General features: G+C 31.9%; 1 protein-coding gene and 1 long non-coding RNA gene across 3 annotated transcripts; one reads left to right on the forward strand and one right to left on the reverse strand.

Moving 5' to 3' along the window:
• Positions 1-9783: 9783 nt before the first annotated feature.
• LOC125370714 lies at positions 9784-10580 on the reverse strand. Its single transcript, XR_007216768.1, has 2 exons — positions 10210-10580; positions 9784-9945 (listed from the first exon to the last, which is right to left on the reverse strand). It is a non-coding gene; the product is annotated as an uncharacterized LOC125370714 (long non-coding RNA).
• A 1991-nt stretch (positions 10581-12571) lies between these two features.
• On the forward strand, positions 12572-15538 carry LOC8281644 (polygalacturonase 1 beta-like protein 3). Of its 2 annotated transcripts, none has more exons than XM_002525337.4 (3): positions 12572-12714; positions 13038-13331; positions 13465-15538. In XM_002525337.4, the coding sequence occupies exons 2-3, from the start codon at positions 13266-13268 to the stop codon at positions 15292-15294; spliced, it is 1896 nt and encodes a 631-aa protein (XP_002525383.1). In that variant the 5' UTR covers positions 12572-12714; positions 13038-13265; the 3' UTR covers positions 15295-15538. The 2 variants fall into 2 exon arrangements, with proteins under 2 accessions (XP_002525383.1, XP_025014258.1); XM_025158490.2 differs by lacking the exon at positions 12572-12714 and adding an exon at positions 12729-12853.
• The last annotated feature ends 5755 nt before the right edge of the window (positions 15539-21293 follow it).

Raw genomic sequence — 21293 nt, forward strand, 5'->3', positions numbered from 1 at the left:
GAGCATTTTCCTAAACAAGGAATGGACTTTAAGGGTTCTTAAGGAAAGAATTCAACCGCTGCAACTTAAGAATCGACAGACAAGTTCAATCATATATTGTTGGGATTGGTAGAGAGATACCAATTTTCTTCTGTTATGTTATCTAATTAGGGTTAATACATAAAATATGTTATTTTTATATTTAAAATTAAAGTCCATACAATCTTTAATATCTAAAGCCCTAACCATTATCCAGTCAGGGTGCAATAACCTATGAGGAATAACTTTGAGTCCATGGGCCCAAACCCCAACACTGTACATAGCACATACATACACAGACATTCATATAGAAGGGGCATTAACAGGAAAATCAAGTGTCGAGAAAGTCTGGCCTTGGAAAGGAAAGAAGATGCCTTTACAGGCACCTGGATTAGCCCAACGGTCTCCTTGCTGGGCGGAGGGAAATTGCAATTGCATGCCCTGGCTTCTTGTTTTTGGCGATAGTGTTGAAAATATGACAGTCATTGGAGTATTAGGGTTTGGCCCAATTTCTCCCATTTCGAACCTTCAGAAATACTATCGAATGTCCAACTAAAACCTGTTGTATTTTTAAATCCTTACGTGAATATCTATTAGTCTTAAAAAGTTCTACCCAAAAACAATAATTTAAAAATAAGTAATGAGATACAAAGAAATAATAATAACAGTGACAAACTTTGATCGCCGTAGTGGATAAAGGATTCTAATTTCTAAAGAAAAAATAAAAGGTACCAACAATTTATAAATTAATTATGATTGCTGGAGAAAGGAAAAGTGTCATTATGTATTGATGGTGCGAAGAGGTCCCTGCAGGCTACCATTGCCACCACTCATCTTTCTTTCAATTTCAAAATTCCATTTAGATAAAACCAAATAAGAAAATATATATATATATACCTGCAACGAAAATATGGATTACATAGACACAAGCTAGACGTCATATGAACGCAAGCTATACGTTAGTAAAGGAAAAGGAAATAATAATAATAATAATAAAGAAGAATTCTCCACTAATAAAAGTGTTTTATCGTGCGAAGGTTCCCAAGCTTTTGTGAGAAAGGCTAAAGGGGACCATTCTTAACTCTTTTAGTTCTAAAGTTTATTGATTACTGGCTATGATAATATAAGTTTTTTAAACTAAAAGGTTTATGATTATAGTTACACTTTTTAAGGATCGAACACTTGTAGATTGAATGGTTAGTTTTCTCTTTGATTTATCCAAATTATCCATTAATTAGTCAACTTGTTCTCCTCTATATATTATAATTACTTTTGAAACCCCTTTGATTTGGACTGAAATGAAAAATAAAATTTGAACAAAGTTTATTATTCTATTATTGGGATAAATGAATTCTTACAAATCCATCCTCCAAAGAAATCAGATTCCTATTTTCCTTTTAAAAGCAAGTTCTTACACATTATTCATCCATTCGCTATTGAAAATACTATACAGCATTCATTATGAGCCTATATAAATTTCATAATACATTTATTTTATCTTATTTTATGATTATTTATATTAGGGGTATATTTGATGTCAATTTTAAAATTCATTTCAATTATTCATTCATGACAGGCACCTTTTTCTAATTACAAAGTAAAAAGACCAGTTTTGACAGTTTTCACAATGTTAACGGGAAGTTCCCTGTCCATTGTTTTGCCAATACCTGCGTACAATCGACTAGCAATGGCTATTTGGTGGTTGATTTCAGTAACTTTTTCCAGCGTGATCATCATAATCATGAACCTTAGTACCCAGCTATATGATATTTTTCCTCTTTTTCTTTCTCAGATCATTAATCACTGATCTATATTTCAAAGTTTGTTGATTAAAAGATGGCGTCGCCAAGTGGACCTTCAAAGACGAACGTTTTCTTCATTAGTACTCGAGAGCTTTTCCTATATCATATTAAAATTAATGCTAGAGCATCAACACGCATAAACCATATGTATTTTACTCCATTGTTGCAAACTTTTCATATACAAAAAGAAAGTTGCATATCAGGGATTTCCACCGAGAGTCAAAATCTGCACATGGTCACACTGACGTTTGTGGGCTTAGCTTGAAACATGTATCCGAATAATGTTTCTAATATTATCTCCTTTTTATCACACGTATCAAAGGCATTTTAATGCGGTCCAATGTCAAAAGTACCAAAGCAAAATCCAGAAAAGAGAGCAAGAATCATCGTTTTGAATTAGCAGAGAAACATAAAGCCAAATTTGCCTCAGTTGCATAGAGATATCTAAATTGATCTTTAATCATAGTCTGCTACAGTGGTATCAATTAAAGCAATTAATGGTTGCATAGATGAGTACTGACCCCACACTTAAACTAGAACTTGTGATCATTCATTCTGTAGGTTATCAGTTGTTTTCCTGAGTTTGGCACTGCAAAGATATATTTGAACGAATCCAGCAAAAGCAATGGCTATGAAAAAATGAATTTATTACGACCATATACGTAATCAGATAGTTTAGTGTTTTAGATTTTCCCCACATGAAAAATGGCTTGCAAATCGGTGGATAGATAAGGATATCACTTCTACTGTAGGACCTATGGATCCAGAAAGACCTAAGTGCGAATCTCCGGTGATGGAATTTTCCATCTAAATTGCACTTTCAGATTAGCTGTTTTCAGCAAATTGCCTCTGGTATGTCTATTTTTCGGTGGATATTTTCCACATATGGCAATCTCTTCTTTCATTTTCCTTTTTTCTTTCTTTCTTTAAAAAGAAAATTATTTTAATATTTGTATCGAGTTCCAAGTTATTATGATAAAAAATTCTAAAAACTTATAAGTGGGAATTATCCATCATTTAGGTCAGATATTCTACATCAGATGATGAACATTGGTTCATCTCATATAGTATATGTCTTTTATGTTGACATAATTTCGTTAAGCCCTTGATCACTCTCTTACTTCACTTAATTCATTGATCACTGAAGAGCCTTCCAAGATCATAGATTAATTTTTTTCTCTGACGACTGAGGTCTCGACTTTCCCACAAAAAGTGTCTTCATAAATAGATCAATGCATTGCCATCAAATCCCTGAAAAGAATTCGATCATGTTATATAATTTTCTAGCTAGCTGTCCAATGATTGTTTTTTTTTTTTTTTTTTTTAAATGCTGTCATTAGTTGTCTGTTTTATTAGTTCATGAGATTCTTCCGTTCCCCCATCTTTTATCATCTACTATATTTCTATTTACTACTAATTCCTTAATTTTCTTTTTCTTTTTGGTTTCTACTTTAGCCTAATATCGATTTATTTTGATGAATATCAATCAGTTTGAATTCGCTATATTGAATGCCCCATTATCAAATGTTAATTCAAATCTTAATTAATTAAATTGTCTAATAATATGATGTCCAATCTAGCAAATTGTAAAAGCATATTTCTATTTCCACTCACACGTCATCTATAGTTGGTTAGAATCCCTTTATTGGAAAATTTAGTACCAAATAGAATAGTTACCCAACAATAGGTAAATCCATGAACTTCTTGGTCTTCGTCTCTATTTGCTTTATTTTTTTAGGGGTACACCATAGAACGAAGTATGAAATCGATTAGTACATATCAACTTTATAAGCTACCTATCAACTGATTGGCGCCACTAATCGGTTGTTACATGCTTCTTTTTTTATATAATTTTGTTATAAAAAATATAAAGAAACTATAGATAAAATGAAACTAAAGTTTTTAGTTTCAGCGTTGAGTATACACTTACACTAAAACTCTTGAAGCAGTAATTTATCAATCACAAAGATCGTACCAAATACATTCTAGATTAGTTAGATTAACCATTGATATTTAAGATAAGAAAAGATATTTTATGAGTTTATTATTTATTTTGCTCTTGCTTTTCTTAAACATATCTTGCTAATTAAGAAACGAAATGTTTTATACGAATCATTCCTTAATTAAGTAAAATATTATTTTCATATGTTCATGTCATATTGATTAACGAAGAATTTGCATGAATGGCATGCATTGAGAATCCTGTAATAGTGGTGCCGACACTTGCAGGATAAGAATGTTCTGAGAGGCATGAAATTCTCCACCTAAGTCTAGTGCAATACCCATCTTCAACAATTCCTTTCACAACAAGAAGTTGAATGACGGTCCCATGAGGAGCATGCTACAATTTGCAAGAGTAAGCTTTTATGCAATTACACCTTACAGTTTGCACGATGGAAAGGAAATCTTTACATAACCAAAAGATAAAAGAATAAATTAAAAGTTATCTTTTTCAAATAATATATCAGTTAATCTCTACGATGATAAGATATATTAATGGGCATCAGCACAAAAAAAAAAAAAAAGGAGATGTTAATGGGCAGGGTCTCTACCATAAGTAACGAGAAGGATATGTCTTTCTCTTGGACAAAGAAAAAGATATGTTCAATTGCCTGAAAATTACATTGTTACTTGGCCGAAACTTCTGGCTTATATGAACCGGCACTACCTCATATATTTTATGCATATGAAAAAGGACATACAGGAAGGAATATGTGGCTCTAACTTACGTATCTCCCCTGCAAAAATAATAATTTGACGCATACCAAATTATGTAATGTGTCAATTGGCTTTGATGGTGACGAGGTTGAGAGGGCATAAACAATAGAAAAAGGCGAGTAATACTCATGTTAATGCGATCAGTCCACAATTAAACTAACCTAATTATTTTCTTCAGTTTATTTGTAAATAAAGGCATCGTTAAGCTCAAACAATGTCAGAGTTCATGAGAAACAGTACTGTGGTGATGAAAAGAGCTGCAGAATTAGCAAAGAAATCAAAATTTGCAGAACAAAGTTGCAGCAAAACTATGGAGCTCCATGCAGCAATATTTTTTGTGAGAAGTGAAACCCTGTGACTAGATCGCAAATATATATATATATATATATATATATATATATATATATATATACGTTCGGTTAGACAAGCTTTCTTGTTGCTGTCCATATATCAATCACTGACTGATAATCACATAAAAAGCAGTAATTCTGATTTTTCTATTTGGGACATGGCTTTTAAAAGAATTGATTGATGTAGAGGGATGATCAATTTTAATGGAGAATTTTAAGTGGAAAACAGTGACGAAGTCAGGTTAATAAATCAAGAGAGACAAACTAATAATTGCTGGACCCAATTAAAGAGGTAAATGCTCAAGTTTATCAAATTTAAGAGCGGCAATTGTCATCTTTTAAAAGGTTAAATTTAAAAGCTTACAAAATATTAATATAATAAACTTTTTTCAGAACTTAAGGCAGGCGATTGGCCCCCTTCCTCACAACCCAGCTTCGCCACTGGTGGAATCCAGGTACCTACTAAAATCACCCATCTTTATTTTTGTGCACAAGGGGACTCAGGCTCCACAACCAATCACGCCTCAAAAACCATAGTGAAAGGAGCACTAATAGGATATAATGAACTAAGAAGGGTCAAGGGGTCCAACTATTTTTAGGCTCTCACAGTCCTGACAACTCCAATAAATATATATAGCCAAAGCTTACGTGGCATTATACGAATATCGATCCTTCATCTGTTCCATTTATATTCTTACTTGCTCTCACAGTATAATGAATAGGAACCAAGTTCAACAGAAGAAAAAAATTAATATATTTGTGGCGAAGTTGTTGCTTACTGCCTGATTTCCATCTATTTACGAAGTTGCTTTGGCCCTTCTCAGATTGGCATGTGCAAATCGTGTTTTAGGCTTGAATGTCTATCTGTGCACTGCTTTATTCATAGTTAACAGCCCTGAATTATTGCTTATACTGCCGATATCTACGGTATTTGATATTATAAAAGTTAATGCTTGTTAGCTTTAGTTGCCCTACTTGTTGTGTGCCTATTTGATCAAGATCATGTGCCTTTGTGTAAATAGTTTTTATGAAATTTCAACATCAACCCATTGAAAAGCTTTCAAACCCCACAGAGATATTCTTGCAAAGAGATTATACCCTCTTTATGGTTCTTACGGCCACTGGAAGCTGAATGCTTCAGCTCCTAATAATTTTTCTTGACAATGGCCAATGGATATGCATGAACCTAACTTTCATTACGTAGTGGTCCTTTCTAACTTAATACTGATTTCTCAAGTTGCTCGAGACATGAGTGCCCTTGTCATTATTGTAATAAAAAGGTTTTGTTTTTCTTTTTCCCCATTTTTATCATCTGCACTCAATGACAAGATAGTGATGTGTATCAAACTTCCACTGCAGTCTGCAACATTTAAAATTTGCACTCATAGAGCTAATTAAGTTTATGAAGCATTAAACGTTCAAATGCATTACGCAATAACAAGAAATGATGAGATATACATCAGTCTCTCATCCTAATCGAAAAGAAACTATATTTTCTTTTGGGTCCATCTGTACCAAATGCCATGTGCACATAGAGATGTTTCTTCATTGGCGAAGTTGACAAGAGCACAATCATACACAAAAGATTCCATGGATGATATTCTAATATTTTTCCACCTTTCATTTTCTTTGATTTTGGCAAGAAATCAGCTTCAGCTCTGGTATGAGAACATTATACATTTCTGAGAGAAAGAGAAAGCAACAAGTTCGCGTAACAAATATGATTCAGATAAAATTTCGTTATAAATAAATAGTAGGTTTGATTTATGATTTCCAGGGTGTACTTGGAGTGTTTCATCAGAAAGGTAAAGGATAATCTTGTTATATAGCCTAGGAAAAATATCAGACCAAGTTGTGGACTATTCTCTTTCTTTCTTTGTGCTAATGCCTTTTCTTTAGCTAATCGACAAGAGCAAAGTGAGATACTCTGCAGTAGAAGCAACTGTGTAAGACAAATAGACAATATATTTATATTATGGGCACAGCTCTTGTGGTTGTTAGAATCTTTCTAGATTTAACCAAAGACATTAGTTAAAAATTTAGAATGAGTTGTTTCTGTTGAAGGATAATTGTACAGTATACATGTGGAAGCACATGATTTCTAAGAAACCCAATGGATATTTTTAGATCCACATCAGGGATACATCACTATAGAAAGTTCCATGCAAACGAAGGATCAAGCATTTACGAAGACACAAAATTACGCCATGGGCACATTTTAAATTTCTTTTCAGAAATACTGATTCCGTATTAGAGAAATAAGTTTAAAAAATTAAATTGGATAACCAGTGAGTTTCAGTTTGGTGGTAATCTCAATTCCAATCAAGACCTAGTTAACCTGAAAAGAAAAAAGAACAATCCAATTCTTTATTACTTTTTTACTTGACTACTTGACCCTTTCCTGTAAATGATTTTCACTTGTTGCAGACAACTACACTGATACAGGCATGTGCGTTCACAGATAATGGTTTCATGGAGTAGGTGGGAGTCAAAGCAAGTTAGATCTTTTTGTACAAGCAAGAAATTGTTCAAATAGTAGTAATTTACAGCTTGAGATGTACTTAAAGACAAAACTAAAAGAAGAAATGATCCAATTAATGCCATAAAAGAAAAGAAAAAAAAGAGCCTTCACTCATGAATCAAAAAGCTATTTGACCATATATATGATTCCTACACCCATGTTAGAGGCAAAATGAGTGCAAGAATCAGGTTCCTTTCCTGTAATTGAGCTTGTAGAATAGAAAAAGATAGGATTGAAGCATGTGGGAGATTAATCTGCAGCAAGAAAAGAAAAAAAAAGGAAGTACATTGATTAATACTAGTGTTACTGTTAGAAAAAGAAATGACCTGAAAAGGCAATTTGAAAATACCATATTTTAATATCAATGAAGAGAAGGGAAGCATCAATGGAGCAGGTGCATGCTAAAATACATAGTCCCCACATTTTCGGCTCCAGAAGGATTCTTTAGATATTATCCGTCTTTTTGGAATGGAATAAACCAATTTTCACACCATCAAGTATATCATCTCTTTACATATGATCATTTTCGTGAATATACTTTTAGCAGCTAGCTAGCTAACACACATATATATATTATATACAATGGGTTTTTCGGATAAACTGCCTATGGAGCATTCAATTCATTTCTGTTCTTTTCAATTCTATTTTCCTTATATGGAGATATTACCTCATTTATGTGATTTAGGGGTGAGCAAAATTTCAAAAACCCAAAATCCAAAACGAACCGATTCTTGTTCGGTTCGGTTTGATTAATTCTTTTGTATATTCTGTTTATTCGGTTTAAATTTTTTAAAAGCTGAAATTATATCGGTTCGATTCGATTTTATATCAAAAAACTTTTGTAAACTGAAATAACTGATTTATTTTAGTTATCTACTAAAACTTATGTTTAATTTTTATTATGAGATTTAATTTTCAAAATGATTTTAGGTTTAGTTTAGTTTATTCAGTTCAGTTATTGTGATTTATCTTCCTCTTTAGCAGTTCAGTTCATATTCACATATAAGTCGATTAATTGGGTTCGGTTAATTCAGTTTATTTTTAAAATTGATTCAGTTCAATTATTTTCAAAACTGGTTCCGTTCGATTTTGAACCAAACTGACCGAATTCTTACCCTAGTGCGGTTTAAATAAGATGTCATTTAAAGAGAATATTTATTAAATATCTGCCACGTTAGATGCCATATAATTATCTTTAGAACTCATTTAGTTTAAACTAAATTGAAAATGGAATTTAGAAGAATGATTATTTTTATATGTTGTTCAAGTTAATATAAAATGAAAATTAAATTCTATTTATTGTTGAGAGCAATAATAGCTTTTAGCTATTGTCAAGAAGATGATAATATTTAATTTGTTGTTTTAGATGCAACAAACCAAACACTAATAATGAAAATGACTCATTTTCATACCGTTCCTACCTAATCTTTTATGAATGAAACTGACCATTATCGGTTATTAAACCCTCGCACTTTTTACAAAATAAGCACCAAGCTTCAATTTTTTTATATCGTTATTACCAATTTCTATTTTCACTGTGAAGAGCATCTCATACGTTCAACTATGATTTTGATCATGTGGCATTTGAAGAGAAATAATAATTTGGATAGCCAATGGGTACGAGCTGTCTGGCAAAAGAAGTGAAACTAAACTTGGAGTTTTACCATGGTAGTTTAAAGTATTTACCATGCCAATTTAATTGCCATCTGATCTTCATGTCCTTCAGCTCCCATGTGCAGTATCATAATCAAGGTGCATTACCAGTATAATAATCAAGAGCAATAATTTAGTGTCATGTATAACAGGTGTGTATTCTAATAATATAAGCAGTGTCAAATGATGAACATGGAAATCTTACCTAACTTGTCAATCCAACTGTTTAAAGGGTAATTAGAAGAAAGGATGTTTCTCATCTGAATATGGTACTTAATTAATTATGCCTTTATTATGTTTATTTATAAGTAAATTCATGTGCCTAATTCCAATAAGATATTGGATTTCTTGTTGGGTTTAACCTCCTGATTCAGTGTTTTCCTGATTTGGAAATTGATTTGAAGAATACCCTAATCATAGTTATTGATGTTCTTAAAGTAAACTGAAGTGGGAATTTCTATTTAAATAGATCATTTGCGTTCTGAAGAAAAAGAAAAGCATTGCTGTTTAAAGGGTTTTATGCCCTCAACGTTTCATATATCTAGGCTGCATTAATCTGCTTTCATTTCACAACATTACTTGCATTCTAAGATTGAACATTAGGATTGAAAATGACAATTGTATCTATAAGAAAACAAACCCAAGATCACTTTTTACAAAAGCATTAAGTTTATGCATGTTTCCTTCCATAGACTTGAATTTATAATATTTGAACTGCTCATGAAAAGACATCAGATTAGTGCATCAGTATACAAAAATGGGAAATGTGCAACTGCTGCACGTATATACAAGTCAACATCAGAAGATGAGCTGCCTCACTAGCAACATTAAAACCTTCATGTGCAATCCCTCTGTGCATAAATGAAGCTAGGAAAAAGAAAATCTGAAAAATAAGCCTTAATAAATTTTTAGCATTGAATTTAATCACTATTCTTATTGCAGTAATAGGAAACTTTCTACAACACTATTGCAGGTTCTAAAAAGAGTCGTTGGCTTGTGCTTTATGCAAATTATAATTAATAAGAATTCATTCAAAAACAATGACCTGAAAATTTTCATGCAGAATTTATGAGCTATCAGATACTGTTCTTCACCTATTAATGACTCTTACGAAGGGTGTCCCATTTAGAAGACAAATTGTACAAACCTTTGATGGTATGCAAGAGTTCCCAGTACAGAAGATTTGTCTCTGGATATGTGATATTATAAATCAATAACCACAAGCTTAGTGCTCCAATATGCCATTGTAAGTGTTAATTGTTTAAATAAGTCATACTGTCTTATCTTCTAAATTATTATTCTTGGGCCATCCTCATCCACTTTCTTATCTAATATCCAAGGCTCTAGAGCAAAGTGGTAAAGTGTTTATGTTCCCTTTTTCTTTTTCTTTTTTCTTTTTTCTTTGAAGAGAAAACAATGATGATGGGCCTATTGATAAAGCCCATCTTCACTCCTTCACCCTTTTATGCTTAATGAAGAAGACAATCTAATAATAGAATATAATCCACAAGAAGGCAAAAAGAAATGTAAATGCTGTCTTACAAACATAATCATTGACAATGTTACTAAACAAAACCATTCAAACGATAAACAGTAAAAAAGAAGAAAATTAAGATTCAGTTGGGTATTTTACTTTTCTCAGTCTCCTTTTTGTTCTGAAATAAATAAATAAAGATTTAAAATCATGAAGCAGTATATCTCATGAACTGCACTCTGTTATAGTCATCACCGACATTAAGGCATTTAAGGTTAACCAGTTTCTAATAATTTAATTAGTGATTAAAACAGGGTAAACTCGGGAGGCCATTATTATATATATATATCAACGAAAGGAATTGGGGCAGAGTCTTAGTTGGAATTACCAATTGTGCCACTATTATCACGAGCCTTGTCTGTGTCCTTAAAGAACAAATGCCAAAGCTAAAATCACTATGATAATAATAATGCTTTTGTTGTTGGGAAAGAGGGTCACGAAAAGATACATTATAAAACTCCAAAAACAATTTTACATGGTTAAAACCCAAAAAATCAATCAGCGGCTAAACGCGTTAAGAAAAAGAATAACTCAAGTTTAAGGAGCAACATTTCTTCCAATCGGACTGCACCACGTGTGATTTTTAACGCGGCTTTAGGGGTGCCCTCTTGCGTCCATCAACATCCAATAATAACACCAAAATTTGCACACACGCACAGACACAACACACTTGTGCTGTTGTGCACTTTTGTGTTCTCTCTGTTTCGTATCCCCAATTTTCCAGACTCTTTGTTTACTAAAGAGTCAGTGCTCACTCTGTAGCCCTCTTAATATAATTGCTATTTTATTTTTTATTTTTATTTTAAATGTTATAAGAGTCACATATAAATAATATTTGTTGGTAGATGATTTTGTGAAGTGGGGTAGGTTATGATACATCAGTAATATTCTACTCTTTTTTTTTTAAATAAAAAAAAATTGCTAATAATTGTACCAACTTTGGAATAGCATATCAAATTGGATGCTATGTTGTGCCCACTTAAAATTCCTTTCAATGACAATATCACCCATTTCTTGGCATTTATAAAGATAAAATTGTTTTCTTTCTTAATGAAAACACTTCAGCACCTTCATTTAAAATAAAATTATTATTTCAGTTGTTGGCAATACATATATATTATAGTTCTAAACTAAGAAATTTGAATTCAACCGTTTGAACTTGAATGGATATCCACGGTTTATTAATTGCATAATGTTTTTTTTAGAAGAAATATGAATATTCTACGGATGATAAATAATAAGTATATTTTGATATAAAAGATAAAAATACACATCAAAGTCAAGAAATATAATTAAAAAAATTTATTCATAATAATCATCAATTGTATTAATGGAGCAGTAAATTACAATTCTGCAAGAAGAACACTCCAATAGGTGGCACTAAGCCACATATAGACTTTATAGATGTCTTTTGACTAGCTCGATTGTTTGAATGTCGGATTTGATTTTTTTTTTTTTTATCTTTACTATTTCTATAGAGGTAGAATTCGACACTCTTGTAATAAATGACCATAAAACTCTTATAGAAGGAGAGCTCAAAACTCTCATAATGAAAAGTCATAAATTTTTTTAAAAAATATTAATATTTATTTATTAAAATTAATTAATAATAATAAAAAGAACACCGCCGATTTAAAAATGACTTGGCGCTAGGCCAAAAAATAAAATTTGACAAAAGATAAAAAGGAGAGAGAAAAAGAAGAGAGATATTAATTGCACAGTGTTGCTAGTACTATGTAAAATAATTTTTAAAAGTATTTAGCACCTTGTATAAATGAAAGCTATGTAATTCCTTGCCATGCAATTGAATTGTTCAAATTTGATAATATTGGTAGAAATTAATTAAATAAAATAAAATAAAATAAATTTTAAAATCAATAAAGTTTTATTGTGAAGTGTTTTTAGAGTTCTAATAAATTCTTATAAAATCATATGTGATTTGGGACATTGTAGATATTGCAACTTTTAGAAGAAAAAGGTTATGTGAAATTTATATGAGCTATGTAATTTTGGAGGTTCTTGGTGTTGTTGTTTGTTTTTTGAGGCTATAAATACCCTCAACTTCTCCTCGTTCCAAGGCAAGGTTCCAGTCAAGCAGCTTTGAATGATTTGGCTTTGGTACCCATTTTTTAGCATTACTAGTATTTGTTTTTCCATGTTTCCTTCCTTCAATTCCTATATCAAATATCACTCTCATTTTTCTTCTTTTGGACCAAAATAGTAAATACAAACTCAACTGATACACAATCTTGCATAAGTATTGGTTCCAACCCAAATCATTTTCAATCCAAAACTCATTACATATTAAGTCATTATCACTGTTATTTTGTATTTTTGTTGTTAATTTAGTTCTCATTTTCTTGTATACTCTCTCTTCTTATTCTGCAGCTGATGAATGTCTAGTTTTTCTCTGTTTCTGACTTCGGTTGTGAACTTTGCAGGTGATCCCTCCACCGACCATCCTCAGTGTCAAACCTCATTAACCACAATTTCACCATTTCTTTTTCTTTTCTTTTCTTTTTTAAAAAAAAAAACCCTCTCTCTTCCCCTCTCAAACACACACTCTCTCTCTCTACTGTCTAAAGTCTAAACCTTTTTCTATATTTCAATCCACAAACAACCCTGCAAACCCACCAACATTCTCACTCTTCTTTAGAGAGAAAAAAAAAATGCAAACTCACCCCATTACCTCTTTCTTCTTCTTAATCTTCCTCTGCTTCCCATTCTTGCTCAATGTAAGCCAATCTTTATCAGACTTTTGCAGCTAGATGAATAATGTCACTCTTTTCTATCTTGTGTTTTCTTTTAACTAATTCTTGTTGTTTTTACTTGATTCTTGATGTGGGTTTTGATTCTTGAACAATGCAGGTGGCTTTAGCTGGTGGCAGAGGACTACTGTCAGAAGAAAGCCCACTATCGCCAAAAGCATCTCTTATCCGCTACTGGAACAAAGAGATCCACAACAATTTACCTAAATCTCAATTCATTCTATCCAAGGCCTCTCCATTAAACGTCATAGAAGCCGCCACTTTTTCCAAACTCGCGGCGCAAAATGCCCTCTCCACCAAACTCCCCGCCTTCTGTTCCTCCGCTAAACTCTTGTGCTTCCCTGATTTATCACCAAGTCTCGAAAAGCATGATAGAGATACAAACTTCGCTAACTACCTCAATAAAAACTTCACCAATTACGGCAACGAAATGGCTGGTGGAGTGAACGCTTTCAAGAACTACTCGGACAACGACAATCTCCCCGTCGACTCTTTTCGTCGGTACGGCCGTGGAGGTGCTGGTCGTGACGAGAAGTTTTCCAATTATGCCCCCGGTGGAAATGTGATTGATGAGAGCTTTAGCGGTTATGGTACCAGCGGCACCGGCGGCAAGAGTGATTTCAAGAATTACGCTGAACAGGTTAATGTCCCAAATCTTGTCTTCACATCTTATTCTGATGCGGCCAACGGCAAGCAGCAGTCTTTCACGAGGTATAGTGGGGACACAAACTCCGGCAATGAAAAGTTCACCAGTTATGGAAAAAATGGGAATGGAGTTCCAACTAATTTTAAAGGGTACGGGGAGAACTCCAATGTTATTGGGTCTGATTTCAATAATTATGGAGAGACTGCTAATGCAGAATTCGATAATTTTACTTCTTATGGATTCAATGGGAATGTTCCTGAGAATAAGTTCAAGAATTATGGTGCTGGAGGAAATGGCGGTGGGTCAGGTTTTACTTCTTACAGAGACCAATCAAATGTTGGTGATGATTCTTTTCAATCTTATGCTAAAGAGTCCAATGGCCAAGAGGTTAATTTCAACAATTATGGCAAGTCTTTCAATGAAGGTACTGATACATTTAAAGGGTATGGTCAAGGAGCAAATGCACATAAAATCGGGTTCAAGATGTACGGAGTAAACAACACTTTCAAAGAGTATGCTAAATTGGGTGTTTCTTTTGCCAAATATACCAATATAACTGCTACTCCATCTGCAGAAACTACTGCAATGAAGGCTAGTGGCAGCTTGGTAAATAGGTGGGTTGAACCAGGCAAATTCTTTCGTGAATCCAAGCTAAAGAAGGGGACAGTAATGCCAATGCCTGACATTAGAGATAAAATGCCTAAAAGGTCATTTCTGCCCCGATCCATCACATCTAAATTACCCTTCTCGACATCTAACTTTGCCCAGCTCAAACAAACTTTCCATGCGTTTGATAATTCCACAATGGAGACTTTAATGCTCGACGCTCTTACCGAATGTGAGAGAGCTCCTAGTCCCGGTGAGACCAAGCGCTGCATCGGCTCGGCCGAAGACTTGATCGACTTCGCCACCTCTGTGTTAGGCCGCAATGTGGTCGCTCGCACCACCGCTAATGTAAATGGGTCTAAGAAGAACATCAAGATCGGATCGATTAAAGGGATCAACGGCGGGAAAGTTACAGAGTCAGTGTCCTGTCATCAGAGTTTGTATCCCTACTTGCTATACTACTGTCATTCAGTTCCCAAAGTTCGGGTATATGAAGCGGATATCCTGGATCCGAACAGCAACAGCAAGATTAATCATGGGGTTGCCATCTGTCATTTGGATACATCATCCTGGAGCCCCACCCATGGCGCTTTCGTGGCTTTGGGTTCGGGTCCGGGTCGGATTGAGGTTTGCCACTGGATTTTTGAGAATGATCTTACTTGGACCACTGCGGATTAAGAAGAAGAGGCAGCTATATCATAGATATACAACAAGTGGTGCAAACTTAGGTTGGGTTTTGTATTGTACGATTTGGGTTCGAACCGCTGGCTAAAAGAAAGAAAAAGTTAGCTGGCCGCTCGATTTCAAAGCAGGGGTTAAAAGTAGCCTATATTTTTAATGAGTCGTGAGTTTCTTAATTACAAGACAGGGTTATGTAAGTTGGTTTGTGAAAAGGTTATTAATATTATTGTTCAAGTATAAATCTCTCAGCAATAAAAGAAAAATTAAATTAAAATAAAATAAAATAAAAAAAGTCTGCCATTGATGAGTTTTAGTGAAAAGGCCCCGTGTAGTAATAATATTCAATCAGTATCTGCATTATTTATAATTTATTCAGACTAGTACATGAAGTGTATCTAATAGATTAACCACCATTCTTAGTAGCTCAAGACCCACTTAAATTTATCATTAACATATTTTAATTATTTTTATGGCTTTTAGTTAAAAAAAGAAACAGAGATTAAGAATGATTCCAGGGTGCCAAGCGACTTATTTGCACTATAAGTCTGGCTCCTCTCCGCAAGCTAAAGTGTAAATGAATTAGCTAAGTGAAAAGTTTAGACATAAAAAGTCCACCCGTTTCACAGGCTTTAAAAAGGTGTAGTAAAATACTTTGAACTGCAAAGTTATGTTGTGGTAAGAATATGCTCCTCACTTCTATGAAACTCATTTTAAGAGAAATGTTCAGAAATATTGGAACCATATCATTGAAGAGTACCCATCTGATATCCTAACTTTATGTTATCATAAATAATCTAAATCGCACCATTTTTTCTTAACTTGGAAGACCAATCGACATAATTTGGTGTATGCATAAAATTATAATGCCACGCAGTTAAAAGAAGAAGAAGAAGGAAAACAGCAGAAAAGGATGAGGTGGTCCACATATTGACGTCTAATTTTATAGTGCTATATAATCTGTGGGTAAAGCCACTGGACAGCCTGTTAAGGTGCCATTGTCTCTTATTTATTTATTTTTCAAATAAAAAAGGCGGTGTGAACCTCGGCTAGCAGCCGCAAATAGTTCTCTCATTTTGTATAAGATTACATTGGTCAATGAAGAGATAATCCACCATTCTATCATTTTGTTCCTCTAGAAATTGTTAGATAAACGGAATCTATTAAACTCTTTTTTAATTGTAATAAAAGAATTGCAAGATATTAATAATATACAAAAGAGTTTCATGCTTTAAATAGATGTGTTAAGCTAGTCACAAAGGTATTTAGTTGTAGTATTTTTAAAAAATAAAACAAAATTACAGTAATTAATGCAGCAAACCATTGTATTAATATCCTCAATAATGTCAGCACTTGTGTATTTTATTATTTTTTATTAATTTATTAATTAACAAATTATATTTTTAATTAAACAATGACTCTCATTCTAAAAATAATATTTTAATTATATTTTTAATATTATATTAACTAATAAATTGACTTTAATATTCTAATTAGATAATGATCTAATTTTAAAAATAAAATTTCAAATGTTTATATTAACTAATAAGTTAGTTTATTAATTATATTATAATTTCTAATTCTAAAAAATTATTATTACTATTATATTTATAGTACTAATACATATGATAACAGAAACTAATTAATAAATATTTTCAAATGATTTCTATATTATTACATCAATAAAATTTCTTTTGAAACCAATAAAATTCAAAAATATTAAAAATTTAATAAACTATTAAAATAATTATAAATATAAATATTTTATTAAATCTCATTTTAAACTAAACATATTTTATTATTTATAATTAAAATAATTACAACACTAATACAACGTAAAAATAAACGATTAATTATAATAATTATAAAATTCTACGCTATGGGTATTATAAAAGTAAAATAAGATATTTAGTTTGAAATGAGAACCTTTATACCAAACCAGTCAAACAAGCAAATCAGCACACTCTTCAAGTTACTGAATCAAAATAATCTCAGAAGATGCAGCAGAATTTGGTACTCCACAAATGACTAAGATATTATAGTTTTATTGGCTTTCAGGGTACGGGGGCACAACAAACTTATCTTTTCAGGAAATCATGCCTCTAATTTCATAAGAAGATATTGATGAAGAAAAGTAATTATTGATTATTAATAATAGAGCTATTATAATATGAATCAATCAATCAATACAAATGGAATTAATAATAGTTATGATTAAAAGAAAGAAGAAGAAAAAACTTTGGGGTCCAAATAAAGTCAGAAAATAAATGAGGACGGCTCACATGCTTCGATCATATTAAATATATCCAATAAATATATTATCTTAGAGAATGTAATTTCGTAAAGAAGAAAATACATAAAATAATGTTGGACTTTTAGTTGGATCCGAAATTAAATTCCTTTCTCATTGAAATGATAAAACCTCATCTGGCAGATAGAATCCAATTTCAAACTTTTTCAACCAGAATCTCTCTATCTTCTACATATATGGTATTAGGGTTCAATTTCATAGGTTCTGCCAACATTGGCAAGCATTAAGTTGGATTGGTCCATCCAGGTATTCAATTTGAACTAACCACCCAGAAGCTAAATAGCGGTTTTCCTCCTATCTTCGCCCTCAAAATGTTTGAGGTCGTACAACCATTTACAGCCTTCCCTATCACAATCTACGGTGATGATGATGATGAATTACATTTGAATGGGCCATGAAAATTGGATGAAATTATGTAACCCAGAAAGAAAAAAAATGATGAAAATTAGACCTTACCTTACCTGCCTGCCGCGCTGGATTTACATTTACTAGCAGCAATGATTCAATTTTCTAAGAATCCATTGTCAACACGTAGCTAATTCATATAGCAATTGACAGAGAGGTTTGCTAAATCGTCTTTAAGCTAGCAAACAGGTAAAGAATGTGAAAGAAAATTGCAGGGCGTAATAAGGTATTAGCTTGGGAAGGCATCACCCTATTGTTAACCGTTATGTGTGGGTTGTCACACACTTGATACATCTTACCAATCAATGGGTAGTGATTTATAATGTTGAATACCTAATCTAATAATTAATTGTAGCTATGTAATGTAAAAATTGAATACGGCCTTAACTAATTAGTTATATGTAATTAAGTATTTCAAGATGAAGCACAAGTCAGTTATGGCATCTGTATAGTCATCTTAATAGTTATAAACTTAAAAGAGTGATCCACTGATTAGGCTAAAAAAATGGTGAACTGAAACTGGTAGTGATGGATTTGTGTTATATGTTGTGATTTGGCAGTCGTATTTTTGTTTTTTTTTTTTAATAAGTATGATTGCTCTTCTTTTCTTAATGATTTCTTCTTTTGTAAAACCCACCATTGATCTGCAAAATGAAGCTCTTTGTCATGTCATTGTCTATTTATAAAATTATCTGATATTTTCTATTTCAAGATTTTCAAGAGTGAATAAATCTGTTAACCATTTCTCATGCTCTATTAGAAAGGACTGTGTAAGATTAAAAATAAATAAATAAATACACAGGAACTATATAAATTGAAATCAATCACTAGAAATGAAATAGACTAAACTCGAAAAATACAGAACAAAATGACAAAGTTTACCAACAAATAAAAACATCATAATCACTAAAATTTTGTAATTTAAAAATATAAAGTTCTTAATTATTTATAAATATAACTACCAAATATTTCATTTATTTTTTTTTACTTCTTTTAGCTACAATATTACTTGAAATAATTTTTTTTTTTTTTTATCATGAAAAAGAGAAAGTGAAAGTTCGAACTTGAGACTTTCATCCGAATTGCATAGAGCTATCCTACTAGACCAAATACTTATTGATTGGAGAACATTTTTAACATGTAACAAATGACGTTTCTTACTTAACAATAAGTCTTTATTTTATTAATATATCTTTGTGACTAGCTCTTTAAAATCAGGGCCAACAGAATCTAACAGCGAAATCAAGCAGATCCTGAAAAACCATAAATTAGAAAGCTAGAAATTGGCTATAACTCACAACCCAGAAATGACAATGAGGAAGACACCTTTTGCGGAATGTTGTCACGAATTGTCGCCATTTAGAAATCAAAGAGACCCCGCCACAACATCTCCAGTACATCTTTCAACAAATAATGCTCCTACATACTGCCCACCAAAACATTAAATCTCCATAAATATATGTGGCTCTCATGCAAAACTGCTTGTCCTTGCTCTTTTCTGATCTTATAGTACTCTTTCTCTAACAATGACCATTTGATGCTTCATAGCCAAAGTTTCGCCAGTGCACTGTAATGAACTTAATGAAAATATGGCCTATTCAACTACTTCTACGTATAATTGTTATATATAGTATATTAATAGGCAACAAACTTTATACTTGCTTGCTTGCTTCTGTTGAGAACCCTTGATTCAAGGACTCTTAACTAGTCCAATCAACTATTGATATGAAGCAACCACATATCCTACCAGAACCAGATACGTGTTTCTTTTGTGTATAATACTATACCAGTAAATATCCTGAGTTTAGTTCGCAAGCCCACCCTTTATTTCGTTATTCAATTCCGTTTGATTCAAGACAAGAAAGGGCAGAATCGAGAGGGACCTAAGCGGCCAGCTAGGAAAAAAACCAACCTGACAGGCATCCCAGCATGTAACTTAGAAGAACCCTAATAACCATATATGTATATAGGATTGAAGTAACTAATTTTATGTTGTCCATCCCCTCCAGTAATGGGTTTTTTCTTTTTTTTGATCCATCAACTAGATTTGTTTGTTTGGTTTAAACCAATGGTCAGGCAGTGCTAGAGTATTATTATATACACATCAACTGATATTTTACCTTTTGTAATGAGTTTAAAGACACATTCCTGCACTCAGTTTATCCCTTCAGAAAGTATGTTCCATGAGCTAACTACAATAATTTAATTTCCTTCTTATCAGCATTAGAAAAGGTAAGTTTTGTATGTATAGGAAATATAACTTTAGAGCTTGTTTATTTATAAAAAATTAAATTAAATTTCTAAAGATATTTTTAGATGAAATTGGTGTGCTATTTTTTTTAAAATAAAAATTAAAAAAACAGTTTCATATTTTTAAAATTATAACTAAATTTTAAAAAACTTTTTAAAACAAGTTTAACATTTTTTTTGTACAATTTTTTATATAAAAAATCAATTGTTTTCAAATTAAAACAAGGAGTTTTATTTCGTTTATTTCAAATTTACTCTTTATATTTAAAATATTACCTAAATAAAAAATTAAATTTCTTTTATAAAGTAAATATATTTTACAAATTTTCTATGACAATTTTTTCTTAGAAATTAAAAAATAAAAATGGAAAAAACTCTCAACAGGTAAAATGACCTTAAATTCTGAAAACTTTCAAATCTAAAATTACTTTTATACAATGACAAGGATTCTTTTCTAAATGCCGTCTTTTTATTTTTTTTCTAAAAGAGAAAACCACTAGTTTTCTTTTTAACATGGTAATTTTTGTTTTCTACAAAAAGAATATATATTTTTTTACAAATGGTATCTATCTTTAATAATTTCAGTATTTCCATTCAAAAAATAGATTTAGTATTTGCTTTCGAAGTAATATCTTCTACTTTTTTTATTTGATCTTTATTAATTTGATATATATATATATATAATTAATTAATTTTTCACCCCCAAAAAGTGAAGCTAGCAATATAAAGAAAAAGGAAAAAAAAAAGAAAGAAAGAAAGAAGTCAGCTGTGTGTGTTGCAGTGAATTAGGTAATAGTGACAGATCTTAGTCATTGACTGATTTCTTGAAGGTAAGGCTGAATCGAGGCGTTGAAGCATCGGGTGACGAAATTAGAAAGATATGTGCAGCATTCAATAGGGTTCGGGTTCAATGGTATCCTTGCATGCCCCGATATGAACGGCTACGTTATTAAAGAGTCATATATATATATAATAAAAAGTATTTTAATTAATAATTTAAATATAGAAATAAAAAAATAATATCCGATTTTAA

The sequence above is a fragment of the Ricinus communis genome, chromosome 7 (genome assembly GCF_019578655.1).
Source record: "Ricinus communis isolate WT05 ecotype wild-type chromosome 7, ASM1957865v1, whole genome shotgun sequence".
Taxonomy (NCBI): domain Eukaryota; kingdom Viridiplantae; phylum Streptophyta; class Magnoliopsida; order Malpighiales; family Euphorbiaceae; genus Ricinus; species Ricinus communis.

Bases quoted from the DNA above. Each gene is read 5' to 3' on its own strand.
- LOC8281644 (XM_002525337.4), top strand. From the start codon at position 13,266: ATGCAAACTCACCCCATTACCTCTTTCTTCTTCTTAATCTTCCTCTGC. The intron at 13,332-13,464 runs GTAAGCCAATCT...TGAACAATGCAG, and splicing joins GCTTCCCATTCTTGCTCAAT to GTGGCTTTAGCTGGTGGCAG.